Raw genomic sequence first — 17059 nt, 5'->3', positions numbered from 1 at the left:
GTAATTCCCATGGAAGGCCATGGAGGCATCCCTCAGTCAGGAGGACCCGGCTGAGAAAGACAAGAGCATCGTCCAACACCAGGCCATGGTCAAGTGTCTGATGAGGTTGATCTGAATTAGGGGTCGATGTCTGTACAGTCCAGGAGGGAGTCATGGTCACTCCTCTGGCTGCATAGCAGCCAGACTGGCAGGAGGAATAATGTGGTTGGAGAGATGTATAGCCATCAGTCAGAGGTCAGCAGTGCTTGGATAAAATCTGAAAAGTTTATTTAAAGTTCAGTACAGTGAAACTCAGGTGTATAATAGCTTCTGGAAGAAGCTAAATACGTTTCCAGTCTAAAAGTTGAAGTATTAGATATTGCGGTGTGAGTATTGTGTAAGTGGTGTTTTTGGGTATTGTACTGGCACATGTTTTGCGTATTGTACAGAATCTGTAAAGGAGTGTTTTGGGATTAATCGAATTATACTTGTACTTTATGTTTAAATATCTTTGATTTTTGTTCTAAGTAGATTATTTTATTTTAATATTTTTTGTTAATAAACTTCTATTTTATTGTTAAAGCAAAATTTACAGCATTGTCATAGTTATAGTTATAAAGTCACACAGGTCGGAAACAGACCCTTTGGTCCAACCAGCCCATGCCGACTATAATCCCAGCTGCCTGAACTTGGTCCATATCCTTCCAAATATTTCTTAATTATGTACTTATCTAAATGTAACTGTGATAAATCTAGAGGTAAATCCAGAAATTAACCTGAAACTTAGAAGCAGCTACAAGATCCACACTACTCTCAGTCCACCATTTTAGAATCTTGTGCTTCAGTGAGAGACCACTTCTAATGCCATAACAAATCAAAATATGATCTGTTAAGCAAGATTTCTGTTTAGGATCTGTCTTGTCTAGGACCAATACCAACCCAAACTAGAGACCCAGATAGACATCTAGCGACTATGGCAAGGATTGAATGACATCACAGGTTCTAAAAAGAGACAGTGCAAGATAGCAGACGATGTCACATCCTTCCCAGATCGTCTCAACGCCTTCTATGCTTGGTTTGAACAGAATTTCAGTAGAGAGGTAACACCTATTCAGACAAGTCCTGAAGAACCTATCCCAACAGTCACTGCATCAGGGGTCAGATCAGTTTTCCTTTGTGTGAATCCAAGGAAAGCAACCATGCACTCAATGCATGTGCAGATTAACTGGCAGAGGTTTTCTCGGACATCTTCAACCTCTCCCTGAAGCAGGTCACTGTCCCTGCCTGTTTCAAGAGGGCCAACATCATCCCTGTACCTAAGAAGGCTCATGCAGCATGTCTCAATGAAGACTGCCCAGTAGTCCTAACTTTGGTGGTCATGAAGTGCTTTGAAAGGCTGGTCTTGGCATTAATCAACTCCAGCCTCCCCACTAATGTTGACCCACTCCAATTTGCCTATCGGACCAACTGATCCATGTCAGATGCCATATCACTTGCCCTTCACTCCTCCCTCGAACATCTTGACACCAAGAAAGCTACATAAGAATCCTACTCATTGATTACAGGTCAGCCTTCAACACTATTATCCTCTCAAGACTAATTACTGAAGTTAGTGATCTCGGACTAAGCCCCACTCGCTGCAACTGGATCCTCAGTTTCCTGTGCCACAGGCTACAATCAGTGAAGATTGGGGACAATATTTCATCCTCACTAACACTGGAGCCCCTAGGGATGCGTACTCAGCTCCCTACTATACTCATTGTACACCCATGACTGCGTCGCCAAATACCAGACTAATGCCATTTACAAGTTCGCTAATGACACCACCATAGTCTGTCGAATCTCAAGTGGCGACGAAACAGGCAATAGATGGGAAGTGGAAGACCAAGAAAAATGGTGCACTGAGAACAACCTAGCTCTCAATGCCGGCAAATCCAAGGAACACATTATTGACTTTTGGCAGGATGTAACTCATGCCCCCCTACACATTAACAGCACAGAGGTGGAACAAGAGTGTCAAGTTTCTGGGAGTGGTCATCCACAACAAGCTTTCTTGGACTCTTCATGTGGATGCACTGGTGACAAAGCCCAACAACAGCTCTTCTTCCTCAGGCAGCTGAGGAAATTTGGCATGATGGCGAATATCCTTGCCAACTTTTATCGTGTGCCATCGAGAGCATTCTGTCTGGATGTATCACTACCTAATATGGCAACTATACCATTCAAGATTGGAGATGGTTACAGAGAGTGGTGAATTTGGCCCGGACAATCACAAAGGCTAACCCCCATCTAGAGAATCCATCTACCAGGCCTCCTGTCAAGGTAAATCTGCCAGCATTCTCAAAGATCCATCCCACCCTGGTAATGCTTTTCTACAACCTCTACCATCGTGGAGAAGGTACAGAAGCCTGAACACATGCACCAGCTGGTTTCGAAACAGTTTCTACCCTACTGTTATTGCCCTACTGTGAATGGACTCACAAATTCTTAACATTCGCCTGTATCTGGTTTTTTTTGTTTTTGCCGGTGTTTGCCTATTATTTACTTATCTATGCTACTTAACTCTGTGATCTGCCTGTATTGCTCGCAAGACAAAGCATTTCACTGTGCCTCAGTACACATGACAATAAATTCAATTCAATCATAGCAAACAACACTGAGTTGGAAATATGTCTTTTTTTTTTCAGATGAAACCAGGTCAAAATCCTGGAACTCCTTCCCTAATGGCATTGTAGGTCTATCACCATCAAGTGGACTGCAGCGATTCACACAACACACAGCTGATTCTCAAGGGCAACTAGGCAATAAGGCTGATTCAACCAGTGGCACTCACATCCCATGATTGAATAAAGAAAAAGTGGAGCATAAAATGTCCCTTTTGCTTTGACAGTGTCATATTATACATGGCTTAGACCCGACAGTTTGGTTGCCAAAATGCTGGAATTGCTTCCACGATTCAGGAACAGGAAATTACCGTGAAAAAGAGAAGTACAAAATAGGCTCTAGCAGGAGTAACAAAGAGGCTTTACAGAGACGAAAGAAAGGATTGCTTTGTTTACAGCCATGACGGGAGCAATTTTGATAATTATTTTCTCATTTTGTTGAAGTAACAGTTTAAAAGATTTAAACATTCATGCAAACACACACCCCAGTTCTTTCTGCACTGTAGTCTGCACCAATTGCACGGAAACAAAAGTAGGTTGTATACCTTGGAGACATGCCAGTACCTGCTTTTGTAATCTGAAAACTCAATATGTATAGATTTAAGTAGATAATGATTGTGTACAGGGCAGTGCAATTGACCTGGATGGAAACACTTTTTAAAAAATTTAGTTCCTAAAAGTAGTATTTCAAATAGTGCTTACTCAAAGTAACCTTCAAAATGATCACTATATTTTATCCTCTGTTTAAAATAATTCACAGTGAGATGGAGGATACAATGCAACATTTAAGTATCATCGAATGTAGGTAATAAATCCAACTATGAAATTTGGAGGCAGTTTTGTGAATCCCTGTTGTGAGAAAAGAGACTTGTGTTTATATCTATGGGACATTCGAAAGTACTTTTTTCCCTAATGGTGGTGATAGTTTTAATTTCCTCCATTTCTATAACCTTTGCATCCCCTGTTATATTTGTTTCAGTGTCCTCCACCATGAAAACTGAAGAAAAATAGTGATTTTGTGTCTTTGCCATCTCTGTGGTCATCATTGTTAATTCCCCAGCCTCATCCTCTAAGGAATCAACATTTGCTTTCACTACTGTTTTCCTACTCATATACTTATAGAAGCTTTTACTGTTCAGTTTTATAATTTGCACTAGTTTTCTTTAATAATTTCCCTTTGCTCCTTTTGTTACTTTTTTCATTATTCTTTTTGGTCTTTAAAAGTTTTGAATTCCTCCACCCTGCCACTGACTTTTGCAATATTGTATTCCTTAGTTTTTGCCTTATGTTATCTTTAACTTCCTTGCTTGGAAATAGATTGTTTTTTTTCCCTATTCTTTCTTCCTTTCTGGGATACATTTTAGTTGGGAAGAATAAACCATCTCCTTAAATATCTGCTACGATTCGTCATCTGTCCTACCTTTTAGTCTTTCTTCCTAGGCCACCAGTACCAAATTGGTCCTCATCCTATGTAATTGCCTTTGTTTAACACCAGAACTCTAGTGTGGGACTCAAGTTTGTTGACCTCAAACTGAATTTGAAATTCCAGCATGCTACGATCATTGTTTCCTAGAGGATCTTTTACTATTTTTGGAACTCAGTAATTGTCAGTAGTTTGGCTGTCTATATGATGTCTTCTGTGAATTGCACTGCAGCAAGTTGCCAAAAATTTGTCAGCAGTGCCTCCCAAACCCGTATCCTCTAAAATAAAAAGAACAGCAGGGAACTCGTAACACCGTGCATTCCCGGATGTTGAACACCCCGACCTGATTTGGAAATATAGTGCCTCTTTTTTATTATCTCTGGGTCAAAACTCTGGAACACTTTTTTTTAGTGTAAGGTGTATCTACTTCATAGACTGAAGCACTTCAAGACGGCAGCTCAAACATTACTTTCTTTGGGAAATTAGAGATGTGCTATAAATGTTGGCCTTTTGACTGACACACGCATCCCATGAATTAATAACAAAAAATGTCAAATTGGACATGTATAAAACTTACTTATTATTTCATTTGGGCATTAATAGTTTACAACATTATTCACAGAAGTTTCATTACCTAATGCCGAGCTTCTGCATTTTCCTCATGCACATTATTTCTATGCAGATCCAATGACCTCTTGAATGCTTCAAATGAACCTGCGTCCATCCCATTTCCACACTATCCATGCTATGTATGAATGAAAAAGTTTTCCTCACTCAATCGTTGCTTCTTTTGCAGATCACTTTAGACCTGTGTCCTCTTCCTCTTTTTAATCTTAACTATCTTATCCCACCCACTCATGTTTTTTGCAAATCTCAATCAGATCTCCTGTTAATTGCCTTCTTTGCAAGGAGAATAGTCCCAACATCTTTAGTCTATCCTCATCACTGAAGTTCGTCATCCCTGGTACCATTTTTGTAAATTGCTTTCATTCTTTCCACTGCATTCACATACTTCCTATAATGTTAAAAATCACATAGCACCAGGTTATAGTCCAACAGGTTTATTTGGAAGCACTAGCTTTCGGAGCGCTGCTACTTCATCAGGTGGTTGTCCAGTCCAGTCCCAGTCCAACACTGCCACCTCCAAATCATTCCTATCGTGTATGGTTCCCAACACACAATACTCCAGCTGAGTCCTAACAAGTATCTTATACAAGTTCAACATTACTTCAAACAAACAAAACAGAAATTCAGATGGAGAAACTCAGCAGGTATGGCAGCATCTAGAACATAGAACATTACAGCGCAGTACAGGCCCTTCAGCCCTCGATGTTGCGCCAACCTGTGGAACCAATCTGACGCCCATCTAACCTACACTATTCCATTCTAGTCCATATGTCTATCCAATGACGATTTAAATTCTCTTAAATTTGGTGAGTCTATTACTGTTGCATACAGTGTGTGCCATGCTCCAACTACTCTCTATTAAAGAAACTACCTCTCACATCTGACCTATATCTATCACCCCTCAATTTACAGCTATGTCCCCTCGTGCTAGCCATCACTATCCGAGGAAAAAGGCTCTCAGTGTCCAACCTATCTAACCCTCTGATTATCTTATATGTCTTAATTAAGTCACCTCTCAACCTTCTCTCTAACGAAAACAGCCTCACATCCCTCAGCCTTCCTCAAAAGACCTTGCCTCTATACTGGGTAACTTCCTCTTAAATCTTCTCTGAACTCTTTCCAATGCTTCCACATCCTCCCTATAATGCAGTGACCAGAATTGTATGCAATACTTCAAATATGGCCACACCACAGTTTTGTACAGCTGCAGCATGATCTCATGCTTTCAAAACTCAATCCCTCTACCAATAAAAGCTAACACACAGTATACCTTCTTAACAACTCTCTCAACCTGGGTGGCAACTTTCAAGGATCTATGTACCTGGACACCGAGATCTGTGGAGAAAAAGCAGTTACTGTTTCAAGACCAGTGACCCTTCTTCAGAACTGAAAGCATATAGGAAAAGGTGGTATTTATGTTGATGATGGGGGCAGCTCCTGTCATTTTCATAAATACCACTTTTTCCTTGCTGCTTTCATGACTATAGAAAGGTCACTCTACTCAAAACATTAACTGTTTTCTCTCCACCGATGCTGCCAGATCTTCTGCAATAATTTTCACTTTTGTTTGCTTTGTTTCATATCTCCAGCATCTGCAATTCTTCGTTTTATTTAAACATTTACCTCCTTGCTCTTGTTATCTATGCCCCTGTTAATAAAGCTGAGGATACTGTATGATATACTTACTGCTCTATCACTTTCAATGATCTCTGTGTACATACATCTAGGGCCTCTCTGCTCCTGCAACTCTTAGAGCTTTAACTCCTTTTTTGTTTTCTCTTTCAATATTCTTCTAAGAAATTTTAGATTAGAATAGATTTCCTACAGCATGAAACAGGCCCTTCAGCCCATCAAGTCCACATCGACCCTTCAAAGAGTGACCCATCCAGACCCATTCCCCTAGCCTATGTTCACCCTTGACACTATGGGCAATTTAGCACGGCAGCAGGAAGTGTAGGTAGAATTGAATGGAAGGAAGACTGGTTTTCATGAAAGACTGGACTTGGGCAGAGCAGTTGCCATACCAAGGTGTGATGCATCTGGATAGGACCTTACTATGGTGCATCAATAAAAATTGGTAAGCATCATTGTGCTTACTGAGAAAGTAGAGGCATTGGTGTGCTTTCTTGATAATAGCATCGATGTTGTCATATCCTGCAGTTCTGCACTATCTTCCTCACAGTTATTCTTTAGTTTTGATTGAGTGACATAATTAGATCCCATAACGTTTATTATTCAGTGAATCCCAAAGAATAAACCACAGTTCCTACTAAAATAAATCCCACATCGTATTTGTGCAACTTGAACTTCCATTAGGGGTTTTGGTTGACCACAGCCCACATGGATTAATGATTTGTATCTGATCTGTAGAGATTTGCACATTCTAAGTACTTGAAAGATGATGTTACAACATTTCTAAAATATAACCCAAGTGTATTCTTAAACAAGTCAGTTTGTGCCAGAAGGTCAATGGGCAGTCTTAACTTGCCTAAACCATTATATGCAATAGACCCATCAAGTATTCATCTAGAAGAAAAGGAGAGAATCTTTACTATAAAAAGAGAAATAGACTGGGTAGCACTACTTTACATCTGTGGTGTGCAGAACTGTTAGCAACATACTGTCATTTGATGACGGTTTCATCTCTGGAGTACCATCAGATGGAAGGAGTGTTTTGGTTTTGACTTTTCTCACAAGAACATGAATGTGTACGTGCACTTTATGTGTGAAGAATAAACAGTGATCCTTATCACTGCTCTCTGACTAAGTATAGTGAGAGTTATATTATTTCACTGTTTTTACAGAATATTTCAATGCACTGAGTATTGAGTGATTATTGAACAAAGCAATGATATTGTTAAAAACCAAGCGTGGAATGTTTCCCTGTACGACCTGGGCCATGGTGGGAAAGTTGGGAAAATTGCGAGAGTGGCCAGTGAGGTGTTTATCGATGTTGACGATCACATTTTCCAATCAAGTATTCAAATGCAGGAAGAGATTCTCACTAGTCAGTAGCAAGAGACCACTTTGAATGCATTAGGTTGCATTAATACTTCATTATCTAATCTCGCTTCATTAGTGTGGATTTTCACAGTCTTCCACTCACTGGATAGAAACTAGACAATGGCCGTTCCCAACATAAATGTTAGAATGGCTACCTGTTGACTCCAAAAAACCAAAGACAACATAAACTTGTTAAACAAACAGCATCATCACAGGAAGTTTGGCGGCAGGTCCCCTTGATTACCAGGCAAAGCCTGAGATTCTCTGTGCCAATTGTGACCTGCATTACCTTCTATCTTCACTTGACTTCTCGGGGCAAGTTGAGATCGACAAATTGTTACATCTATGCCTGACATGAGTGGGGACATGTCCCAACATGTAGGTTTCCCCCTTTAAATGACAAGAGGCCACACGAATGTACTGAACTCAAATTCAATAAAAAATTTGGAATTAAAAGAAATTACGATCACAAAACCATTGTTAATTATTGGAAAACACATCTAGTTCACTAATATCTTTTAACAAAGGAAACTGCTGTGCTTAGCTGGTCTCACCTACATGTGACTTCAGACCCACATCAATTTTGTTGACTGTGAACCTCTGTTTGTATTGATAGCCAGTAATGGTCTGCTTGATATAGGCAAAGCATACTTGACCTCATCCTCACTGATCTACTTGCCACAGATGCATCTATTTATGAAAATATTGTTCAGAGTGACCATCACACAGTACTTTGTGTAAATGGAATCCCATCTTCATATTAAGAATACTATCCATTGTGCTGTGTAATATTATCACTGTAATAAATGGGAATTAGAGAGAAAATTCTCCACTGGGTTGGAGTCATACCTAGAGGAAAAAGGAATATGGTTATTGAGGAAGGAGATCGATCACCTCAGCTCCAAGACATTTCTGTAGGAGTTTCCTAGGGCCAACCATCTTCAGCTGTTTCATCAATGACCATCATAAAGTCAGAAATGGAGATGTTTGTTGATAATTGCCCAATGTTCAGCACTATTCATGGCTATTTTCAGGATTGATTGTTTTTTTACTACAGAGCAAAAATAGTTTCTTTTCCAGGTGTCCAATGGCTTCTGCCATATTTTCACATCCCCAAGTTGTTCAGCTACCTGAGAAGCAATTACGTTTGCTGTTGGCAGGTAGGAGCCTTTTATCACTGATAACTGGTCACCATTTCTGTGACCAGTAAGTTCCTTGTTGCCAAATCTCCACTTGTACACAGTGTCCTGGTTCCAGCTTATTTGTAATGAAGCTTCCCCATAGCTTGAGCCATTAGATGTATAAAGAAACAAAAGCAAAAATTGCTAGACAAACTCAGCACATCTGACAGCATTTGTAGAGAGAAAACAGAGTTAATGTTTTGAGTCCAGTGACCCTTCTTCAGAAATGAAAGTAGCTATGAAAAAGTGGTATTTATGTTGATAATGTTGTCAGAAGCTGTCATTCTTTGCTTTAATATAGCTATGTAAATAACGCTTTCATGAGTGTCAGGTAACTTGTTTTTTAAAAAATGCAGCATTCCTTCTGCAATCCTTGGCTTTTTGACCAGGCCTTTTCCAATTTCAGTCTGCAATCAAAAATATGGAAAAATAAAGAAATACAATCTTTATAGGAGGTGGATGGAGTTAATCATCTTAAATGCTTTGGACTGATTGAAAGAGACAAGCAGGAAATATTTGTCATAGTCATAGAAATTGTAATTTGATAACAATTGTTTTGATACCCTGACATAAGTGGAAACCTAAATGTATTAATTAAAACACATACTTTCAGGAAAGGTGAGAATGGTTTTGGATGTAGTGGCATGTGTCATGCCTATCTGTCATGCCCACCATATAGTCAGTGAATGTTTAGTTTAATATAGCTCATGAGGCTGCTTTTATGTATAATGGTTTAATTTTAAGTGGATTAGTAGTCAAGCTGTCATTCAAACAAGTTAAGAGTTAGCTTATTACAAGTTTTAACTGAACATTCCTTTAGCATAAAGGATTAAGCTATTCACTGAAATCACAGGTATTAAGACTAAAACCAATACAGATTAGACAAAAGACTATTTATCAGGTGAAAAGTCCAGTAAGTTTCTGTTGAGGCATATTATGTGAATTCTTTGTTGCTGAAACAAAGCTACTAATACTTGAAATTAGATCCAGCAACTACGCCATAATCATTGGTAGAATTGGTAATATTTTCTTGTGCAAGTAGTTTTCTCAAACCTGCAGATTTTGGATGTGAGAGAGACCCTGATTCTTGGAGCTCTCCACTGGAAGGTAGCTGTTTAGTAATTTTCTTTTGCAGCTTCAACTATGAGAACGTCTGTTCTAAGTAGTTTTATAATTTTTACAAGCTTGGGGTTGATTAGTTCAGGGCTTGGAGTTGGACTTATCTCTTAACTGTGGTTATCAGCTTTTTAAATGCCATAGCTGCCAATTAAGAGGTCTTCTTCTTCAATGTCTGTTGAGGCAGGGGGCACTCATTTACTGTGGAAAGCCTGATATTGTGTTTCGCAGGACGAGGTGCATTCTAAAAATTTCCGTTTTGAGGTTTGGTTCTGGGATAATGCAGGAAGTTTGGATGCGGAGCAATTTGTTAGGTGTTTATAGCAGGATTTTTAAAAATACGATGTGGATAGTCCAGCCTTCAAATAGCTGCTCCTAATCCACATTATCCAATTCTTGCCTAACTCTGTTATAGTTGGTCTTACCCTAATTTAACACCTTCATCTGAGGTCCACTCTTGTCCTTATCCATAAGTATCTGAAAACCTGTGAAATTATGGCCACTATTCCCAAAATGCTTCCCCACTGCAACTTTGATCACGTTGACTGGCTCATTTCCCAATACAAAAAGTTCAGTATTCTTCTTTGGCCATCTTGAGTGCCTCAAACTGAATCACGTCCACCACACTTAGAGACATTCCATTCCAGATCCTAACTACTTGCCATGTGTAAAAGTTTTTTTCTCATATTCCATTTACTTCCTTTGCAAACCCTTTCAAAACTATGCCTCTCATTCTCAATCCTTTTGTGAGTGGGAACTATAAGTCTACTGTGTCCAGACCCCTCAGGATTCTAAAACCTCCTGTCAAATCATACAGAAATACAAAATAGGAACAAAAGTAGATCATTTGGCCTCTTGATCCTCCTCTCGTAAGATCATGGCTGAACTATCTGTATTTCAAATTCCATATTCTCATCGTTCCTGATAATCTTTCATTCCTTCAACTAAATGTATAAATATTCAATGCACCTCCGCCTTCTGAGGCAGAGAGTTCCAAAGTCATATAACTGTCTGACAGGAAAATATTTTAATCGGGTGACCCTAATTTTACAGTAATGATGTCCTACTTCTGGACTGAACCACAAAAAGAAACATGTTTTCCATGTTTACCTTGTCAAGACCTTTCAGTCTTATACAGTTAATCCAATTACCCCTCACTCTTCTAAATTCCAGTGGAGACGAGCCCATCCCATCCAGTGTATCCCGCATAACTCATTCACTTCAACTATTAATCTAGTAAACCTTCTGTGAACCGCCTCCAGTACATTTACAATCTACCTAAATAAGGAAATAAAAACTACACATAGTATTCGACATGTGGTCTCATAAATGCTCAGTACATTCTTACTTTAATGTTCAATTCCTCTTGTAATAAATTATAACAACCAATTAGCCAACTTGATTCCCTACTGTACCTGCATAGTAACTTTCTGTGACTAATGTACCAGAACACCTAAATCCTTCTGCACTTTGGAATTCTGAAATCATTCTGTTTAAGTCTGCTTTTCTATTCTTCTTGCCAAAGGGAACAGCTTTACATTTTTTCACACTATAAGACATCTGACAGAATTTTGTTCACTCACTCACTTAGCCAATCTATATCCGTGCACAACTTCCACAGGCCTTTTTCACAGCAGACTCCCTGTCTGTCTTGATATTGTCTATGAATTTAGCTATTATGTCTTCAGTCCTCTCATCTAAGTCATTTAGGTAAAATAAAAATGTTGAGGCCCCAGTACTGTTCTCTCCAGCATTCTGTTTCTCACATCCTGCCAACCGGACAAAGATCCATTTGTATATGTTCCCTGTTTTCTTTTAGCTGGCCAATCTTCTATTTATTTTTGATTTAATTTCTACAAAAACCTTTGATGTGACACCTCATCAAATGCCTTCTGGAAAGCTCTCTTTTGGATCCCCTTTATCCTCAGTGCATTTTACTCCTTCAAAGAACACCAATAGATTTGTTAGACATGATTTCCCTTTGATGAAACCAGGCTGCCTTTTCCTGATGACTTTGAGTTTTTCTGAGTGTACTCTTATGACATGGGATAAACTCTCCTGCCTAATTTAAAACCAGCAACACAGAAAAGATTTATCCCGTGCAGTAATCTGTAAAATTTGAGTGGTCAAGAACTATTTAAAGTAAAAATTAACAACTTTATTTCTTAAAGTATAACAGAGAATCATTAACGAACAACTATGTACAAGTCCTTACTCTAATCTATCTGTTACCTTCCCTCTGTAATACTAGTCCGATAAAACTCCCAATTAAGAGTTACAACACAATACTTCTTATCTCAAAACCAGACAGCTTTTGTTTCTTATATTTGGATCTTCCTGTGTCTTTTTTTCTTCTTAGGGATTCTGCTTCACAGGTTACTGATTGAAAAATGTACTTTTAAGAGAGCTATTTTTCAGCCAGTCTGCTGGGCCTTCACAGTTCTCCTCCCAACTGTTCAATTTTTCGCCGGTCTTATACCCCAGAGCATCGGATTGTGTCATTGGCTTTTAAGATTGTCAATATACTCAAAACAAACTTGATTGGAAATTTTTTTGGGGGGGAAATAATTTAAACTGATTGGCCTAATCTGAATTTTTTTTAGTCGTTTCCAGGCAACCAGCTACCCCAGTAGTTGGAGCACATGTTACATTGTGTCTTATTGAGAACACTTGGTGCTGTCACTGCTATCTTTTAACTCTGTTGAAAGGTATAGTTCACCCACATCTTCATAACAGTACAGCTATAATCCTTTCAATATTGCTGTTTTCTGTATTTTGTTGTTTTCTACCTCCCTTTCTCCTTGAATAAAACAGTTATATTTACGATTTTCCAGGCTGATGGAATCTTTCCTGAATTTAGAGACTTTTGAAAATTAACACCATTGCATCTTCTGCCTAATTAGCAACCTTGGCTGCAGACTCCTTTTGGAAGATTTGGTTCCAGACTTACAGTGCCTTACAGTACACACTTGCAAGAGTCTTGCTCCTTGTGGTTGTTCACTGCTCTATCCATAACATTTCCCTTTACAGAATTTTGAACATTGAAATGGACGAAGCCTGAAATCACACAACTCTTCAGTTGAGGAGACAAACAGAAGGTTCAAAATAGGGACGTGCTCTTGCTATAGAAGGAGGTGCTCAAGCATGGGGAAGCTTGAGAAGTTTGTCAGGATATCATTAATATTTGAGCTCACTTAATTCAGGTTTGTTACAACTAAGATGCTCGGATTCAAAATGAGTGGGTTGGTATGGTGCTCACTCTGAGCTAGGTGCGCTAACATATCTATTGAAGACTCAGTCTGGAACATGTAAACTCTTATGGACAATGAATAAACAGATCTTCTCAGAGGCTACACCATCACCACTGACAAATTGTTGCTCTATATCACCACTTCGCAACACTTTCTTGTTTTGTCATTAACAAAAAGCGTCTCACACATCTAACTTCGAATGCCAGTTATGTGCTACTCAGAAAATGCAAAGTTACTGAAAAAAGACATCCCAGTGAACCTTTCAGTGCTTTATATGGTGCAGCGTCCTGTCTCAGACCAAGTGATGCTCCCTTGTTTCGGATGAGGTGGATGCAGTCTGCTGAATGTCTGAGCTTGTAGTTTTGATGCATGTAGTGACTGTCCTTGTTGTGGAGGTGCTATGTGGGTATCACTTGACGTTGCTGCATCTGAATCATTGCAGGAACAATGATCAGTTCAGAGTCAATCACGCAAATCATGCAGACCAGATTGGACAGGGATGGCGGATTTCCTTCCCTGCAGGGTATTTGTGATGTTCTGTCATAATTTGATAGCTTAATGGACTAGCTTTTATTTGTGATGTATTAATCAATTTAAATTCTCCCAGCATGGTCGGATTTGAACTTCTGTTTTTGGATCATTAATTTGGGTTGCTGATTTACTAATCTAGAATGATTGTAACTGTGCGATAATTCTCTATTGTTTTAAATCATTTAGTACCAAGGTAGGATTAACTTTTTGCTTCTTGTCTGCAAATCCGCCTCATCACTTGAGTGACCAGCAATAGCTGCAACTGCTCATGAAAATGACATGCATCATCATCCTATCTTGCATTTTACAGGCAAGCAAAGGATTTTTTTTAACAAATAACTCAACATTTTCATTGACAAGTTGCAAAATTAATGAAGGCAAAGGGTGGGAGATAAACTATACTCAGGAGGTGGATTTTTAAAACATTTTGTTTGCTTCAGGTTGGAGGAACAGCTCAATATTTTTCTAGAAGATACTGACCCTGAGGCCTCACTGGACGTTGGAGCTGACATGAGGAAGATTCAGCACTGTTTCCAGCGATTAAAGGTCAGTGTGTATGTATTTTACATTACACCCTTTGAATCTAACTCCTAATACTCTTCTTAACTGGGCTGTAACATATGATAATAGGTTTTGAGTATTTTTACAAGTTGGCCATTTGCAGTGAGTGACATCAATGTCTGGTAATTAGATTACTTACAGTGTGGAAACAGGCCCTTCAGCCCAACAAGTCCACACCGGCCCTCTGAAGAGCAACCCACCAAGATTCCCCTACACCGAAGACTACTGGCAATTTAGCATGGCCAATTCACCTAACCTGCACATTTTTAGACAGTGGGAGGAGGAAACCCACACAGACACAGGGAGAATGTGCAAATTCCACACAGACAGTTGCCTGAGGCGGGAATTGAACCCGGGTCTCTAGCTCTGTGAGGCAGCAGTGCTAACCACTGTGCCACCATGCTGCCTAATACAAAGTAATCCCAAATTTTCCTAAATCATTGTTTTTTATATAAGTTTTATTAGGTGTCAATTTTATCAAAATTTTGTATCCTTTTTAAAATAATCTTTTCTTTTTTACAAAGACCAATGTTCAGTACGGTGCATTGCCACAAGTACTTATACACCTCCAGCACCTTCTGCATGAAACTATTCTTTTCATCTGAAGTATGTCATTTCTCTTGAAGGATGGCATCACAGCCAAACCTAATATTGCCTCATGAGACAATCTACACATGCTCACTTTCTAATGAGATTTCTGGAAGGCAGCAAAGAACTGGAACTCAAGTTGTTAACCTCCTCTCCATAGCCCAAGAACACAGAGGCTATCTGTAATATGATTACCAGTGTTCTGGCTAAAGTTACCTATATCTACCCAATGCCCAAAACTGGAACCTTCACAAGATGAAGGCTTGAGCCTATTGAGCTTGATGGGAAAATTTAAACTCCTGGCTGGAAATCTCAGTAAACGCATGGATTCCTTGCTCCAGGAGCCTGGGTTGAGGCTGACTCTAAAGGCCAGACATTCGAATCATAGAATCCCTACAAAGTGGAGACAGGTCATTTGGCCCATCAAGTCTACACCAACCCTCTCAAGATCATCCAACCAAACCTATTCCTGTAACCTTGTATTTCTCATGGCCCATCCATCTCACCTACACATCCCTGGGCACCATGGGTAATTTAGCTTGGCTAATCCACCTAACCTAATCTTTGGACTGTGGGAGGAAACCGGGGCACCCAGAGGAAATCCATTCAGGCACAGGGAGAATGTACAATCTCCACACAGGCAGTTACATGAGGCTGGAATCAAACCCAGGTCTCTGGTGCTGTGATGCAGCAGTGCTAACCACTGAGCCCCGAGCCCCCCTAATTGGCCATTATTAATATTCTACTGGCTAGCTACCTGTTTAGACTGTGACTGTCCCTTAGCAGAGATTTGAATTTGCTTTCAATTTCATTCTTTAATATCAGTGAGTGCTGATAGCCTCACTTTCCTTTTTTACAGAAAAATATAGGCTCATGACATGTACGTTTATAAATGGGTTAAAGACACTTCGGAGTAAAGCATTTTTGTTGAATTTCACTTCACTTTGACTTCAATGCTGCAAATTACATAAGAACATTTGAGAGCCCTTGCTTTTCATAATGGGTAGACTTAACTCAGTTCTATCACAGGTCTGGAAACTGCCCCCATTTTATAGGTATAGTCCATGCATATAATAAAACAGTTAATGCATTGTTATGAATTGTGGCGATCAGAAATTTACCAAGGATATGCTGTGATTTCTAACTACCTTTTGGCTCTCTGCAATATTACATGCTGTCAACAGTTTATCAATTGTACCACCGATCACATTTGATTGGGAGGATATGCCATGGCACACAAGTAGTGTTCAACGCATGCCAATGTGCAATTTGTAAAATTCTGACAGATTCAGAAGCTAGTGAAATACCAACATCTCCATGTCTGGAGAATAGAAAAATATATAAAATAATTTCTCCTTGGAATGCATTGTTAATCTTTAACACATGTGATATCATTAGAATGCTTACATACCTCTTTTCCTGTGCCAGTGTTTAGTGAAGGACCTGAAACAGTGTAGACCAGATGGTCGGATAGAAAATGGACCTTTGTCCCCGGATCCAAATGGAGATGATATCATTAACACAGAGATGAAATTACGAGAAATTTTGCAGCAACGAGATAATGAAATAAGTATCCTTTTACGTTTATATTCAGTTTCTCGAACTAAAGGTTCAAAAAGACAGGCCACCAAGGAAATCCTGAGGTGGGGGGGAAGGGTAGCAATAGAAACAAAACTGGACAAATGCCGATATGACCAGACTGACAGGTCCACTTCCACTCTGTAAGGTATCAGGCACAGCTCTGATGATGAATATGGGACCCCCTAAACCTTCACTCCCCTTTTCCTCCTACCTTTATAATCGACTCAGCCATCTCTTTGGCTGTTTCAAAGCTTTGATGGATGTCTCATCTTCAAGATTAGCAGCATGGCTTTAGTGGGCTCAGCTCAAGAGAGCTTGTTGACAGAGTACTTCAGTATAGTCACATTAAAAACTCTTAGTTGACTTCCAAATGTACTCATTGACATAACTCAACAGGATTGCTTTGTACAGCTGTGCAATGGAATCTCACAAATGCTTGACTCACTTCCAAATCCAGAAAAGAATTCTGCTAATCAGTAGTTGTTTTTACAGCTGTCAATGGAAATTAGAGTTTGCTTATTTTGATGGGCATGTGAACAGTTAAGAGGATAATAG

General features: G+C 39.4%; 1 protein-coding gene across 2 annotated transcripts in view; it reads left to right on the top strand.

Moving 5' to 3' along the window:
* Window positions 1-17059, top strand: part of kif6 (kinesin family member 6) — a 567232-nt gene that overhangs the window by 243752 nt on the left and 306421 nt on the right. For both annotated transcript variants that reach the window (XM_072551042.1, XM_072551033.1), the window contains 2 exons: window positions 14215-14320; window positions 16352-16493. In XM_072551042.1, the coding sequence (XP_072407143.1) occupies window positions 14215-14320; window positions 16352-16493 (248 nt within the window). The remainder of the gene's footprint in view (window positions 1-14214; window positions 14321-16351; window positions 16494-17059) is intronic.

This window comes from Chiloscyllium punctatum, chromosome 3 (assembly GCF_047496795.1).
Source record: "Chiloscyllium punctatum isolate Juve2018m chromosome 3, sChiPun1.3, whole genome shotgun sequence".
NCBI lineage: Eukaryota > Metazoa > Chordata > Chondrichthyes > Orectolobiformes > Hemiscylliidae > Chiloscyllium > Chiloscyllium punctatum.
This window is presented reverse-complemented; position numbering and strand designations above follow the sequence as displayed.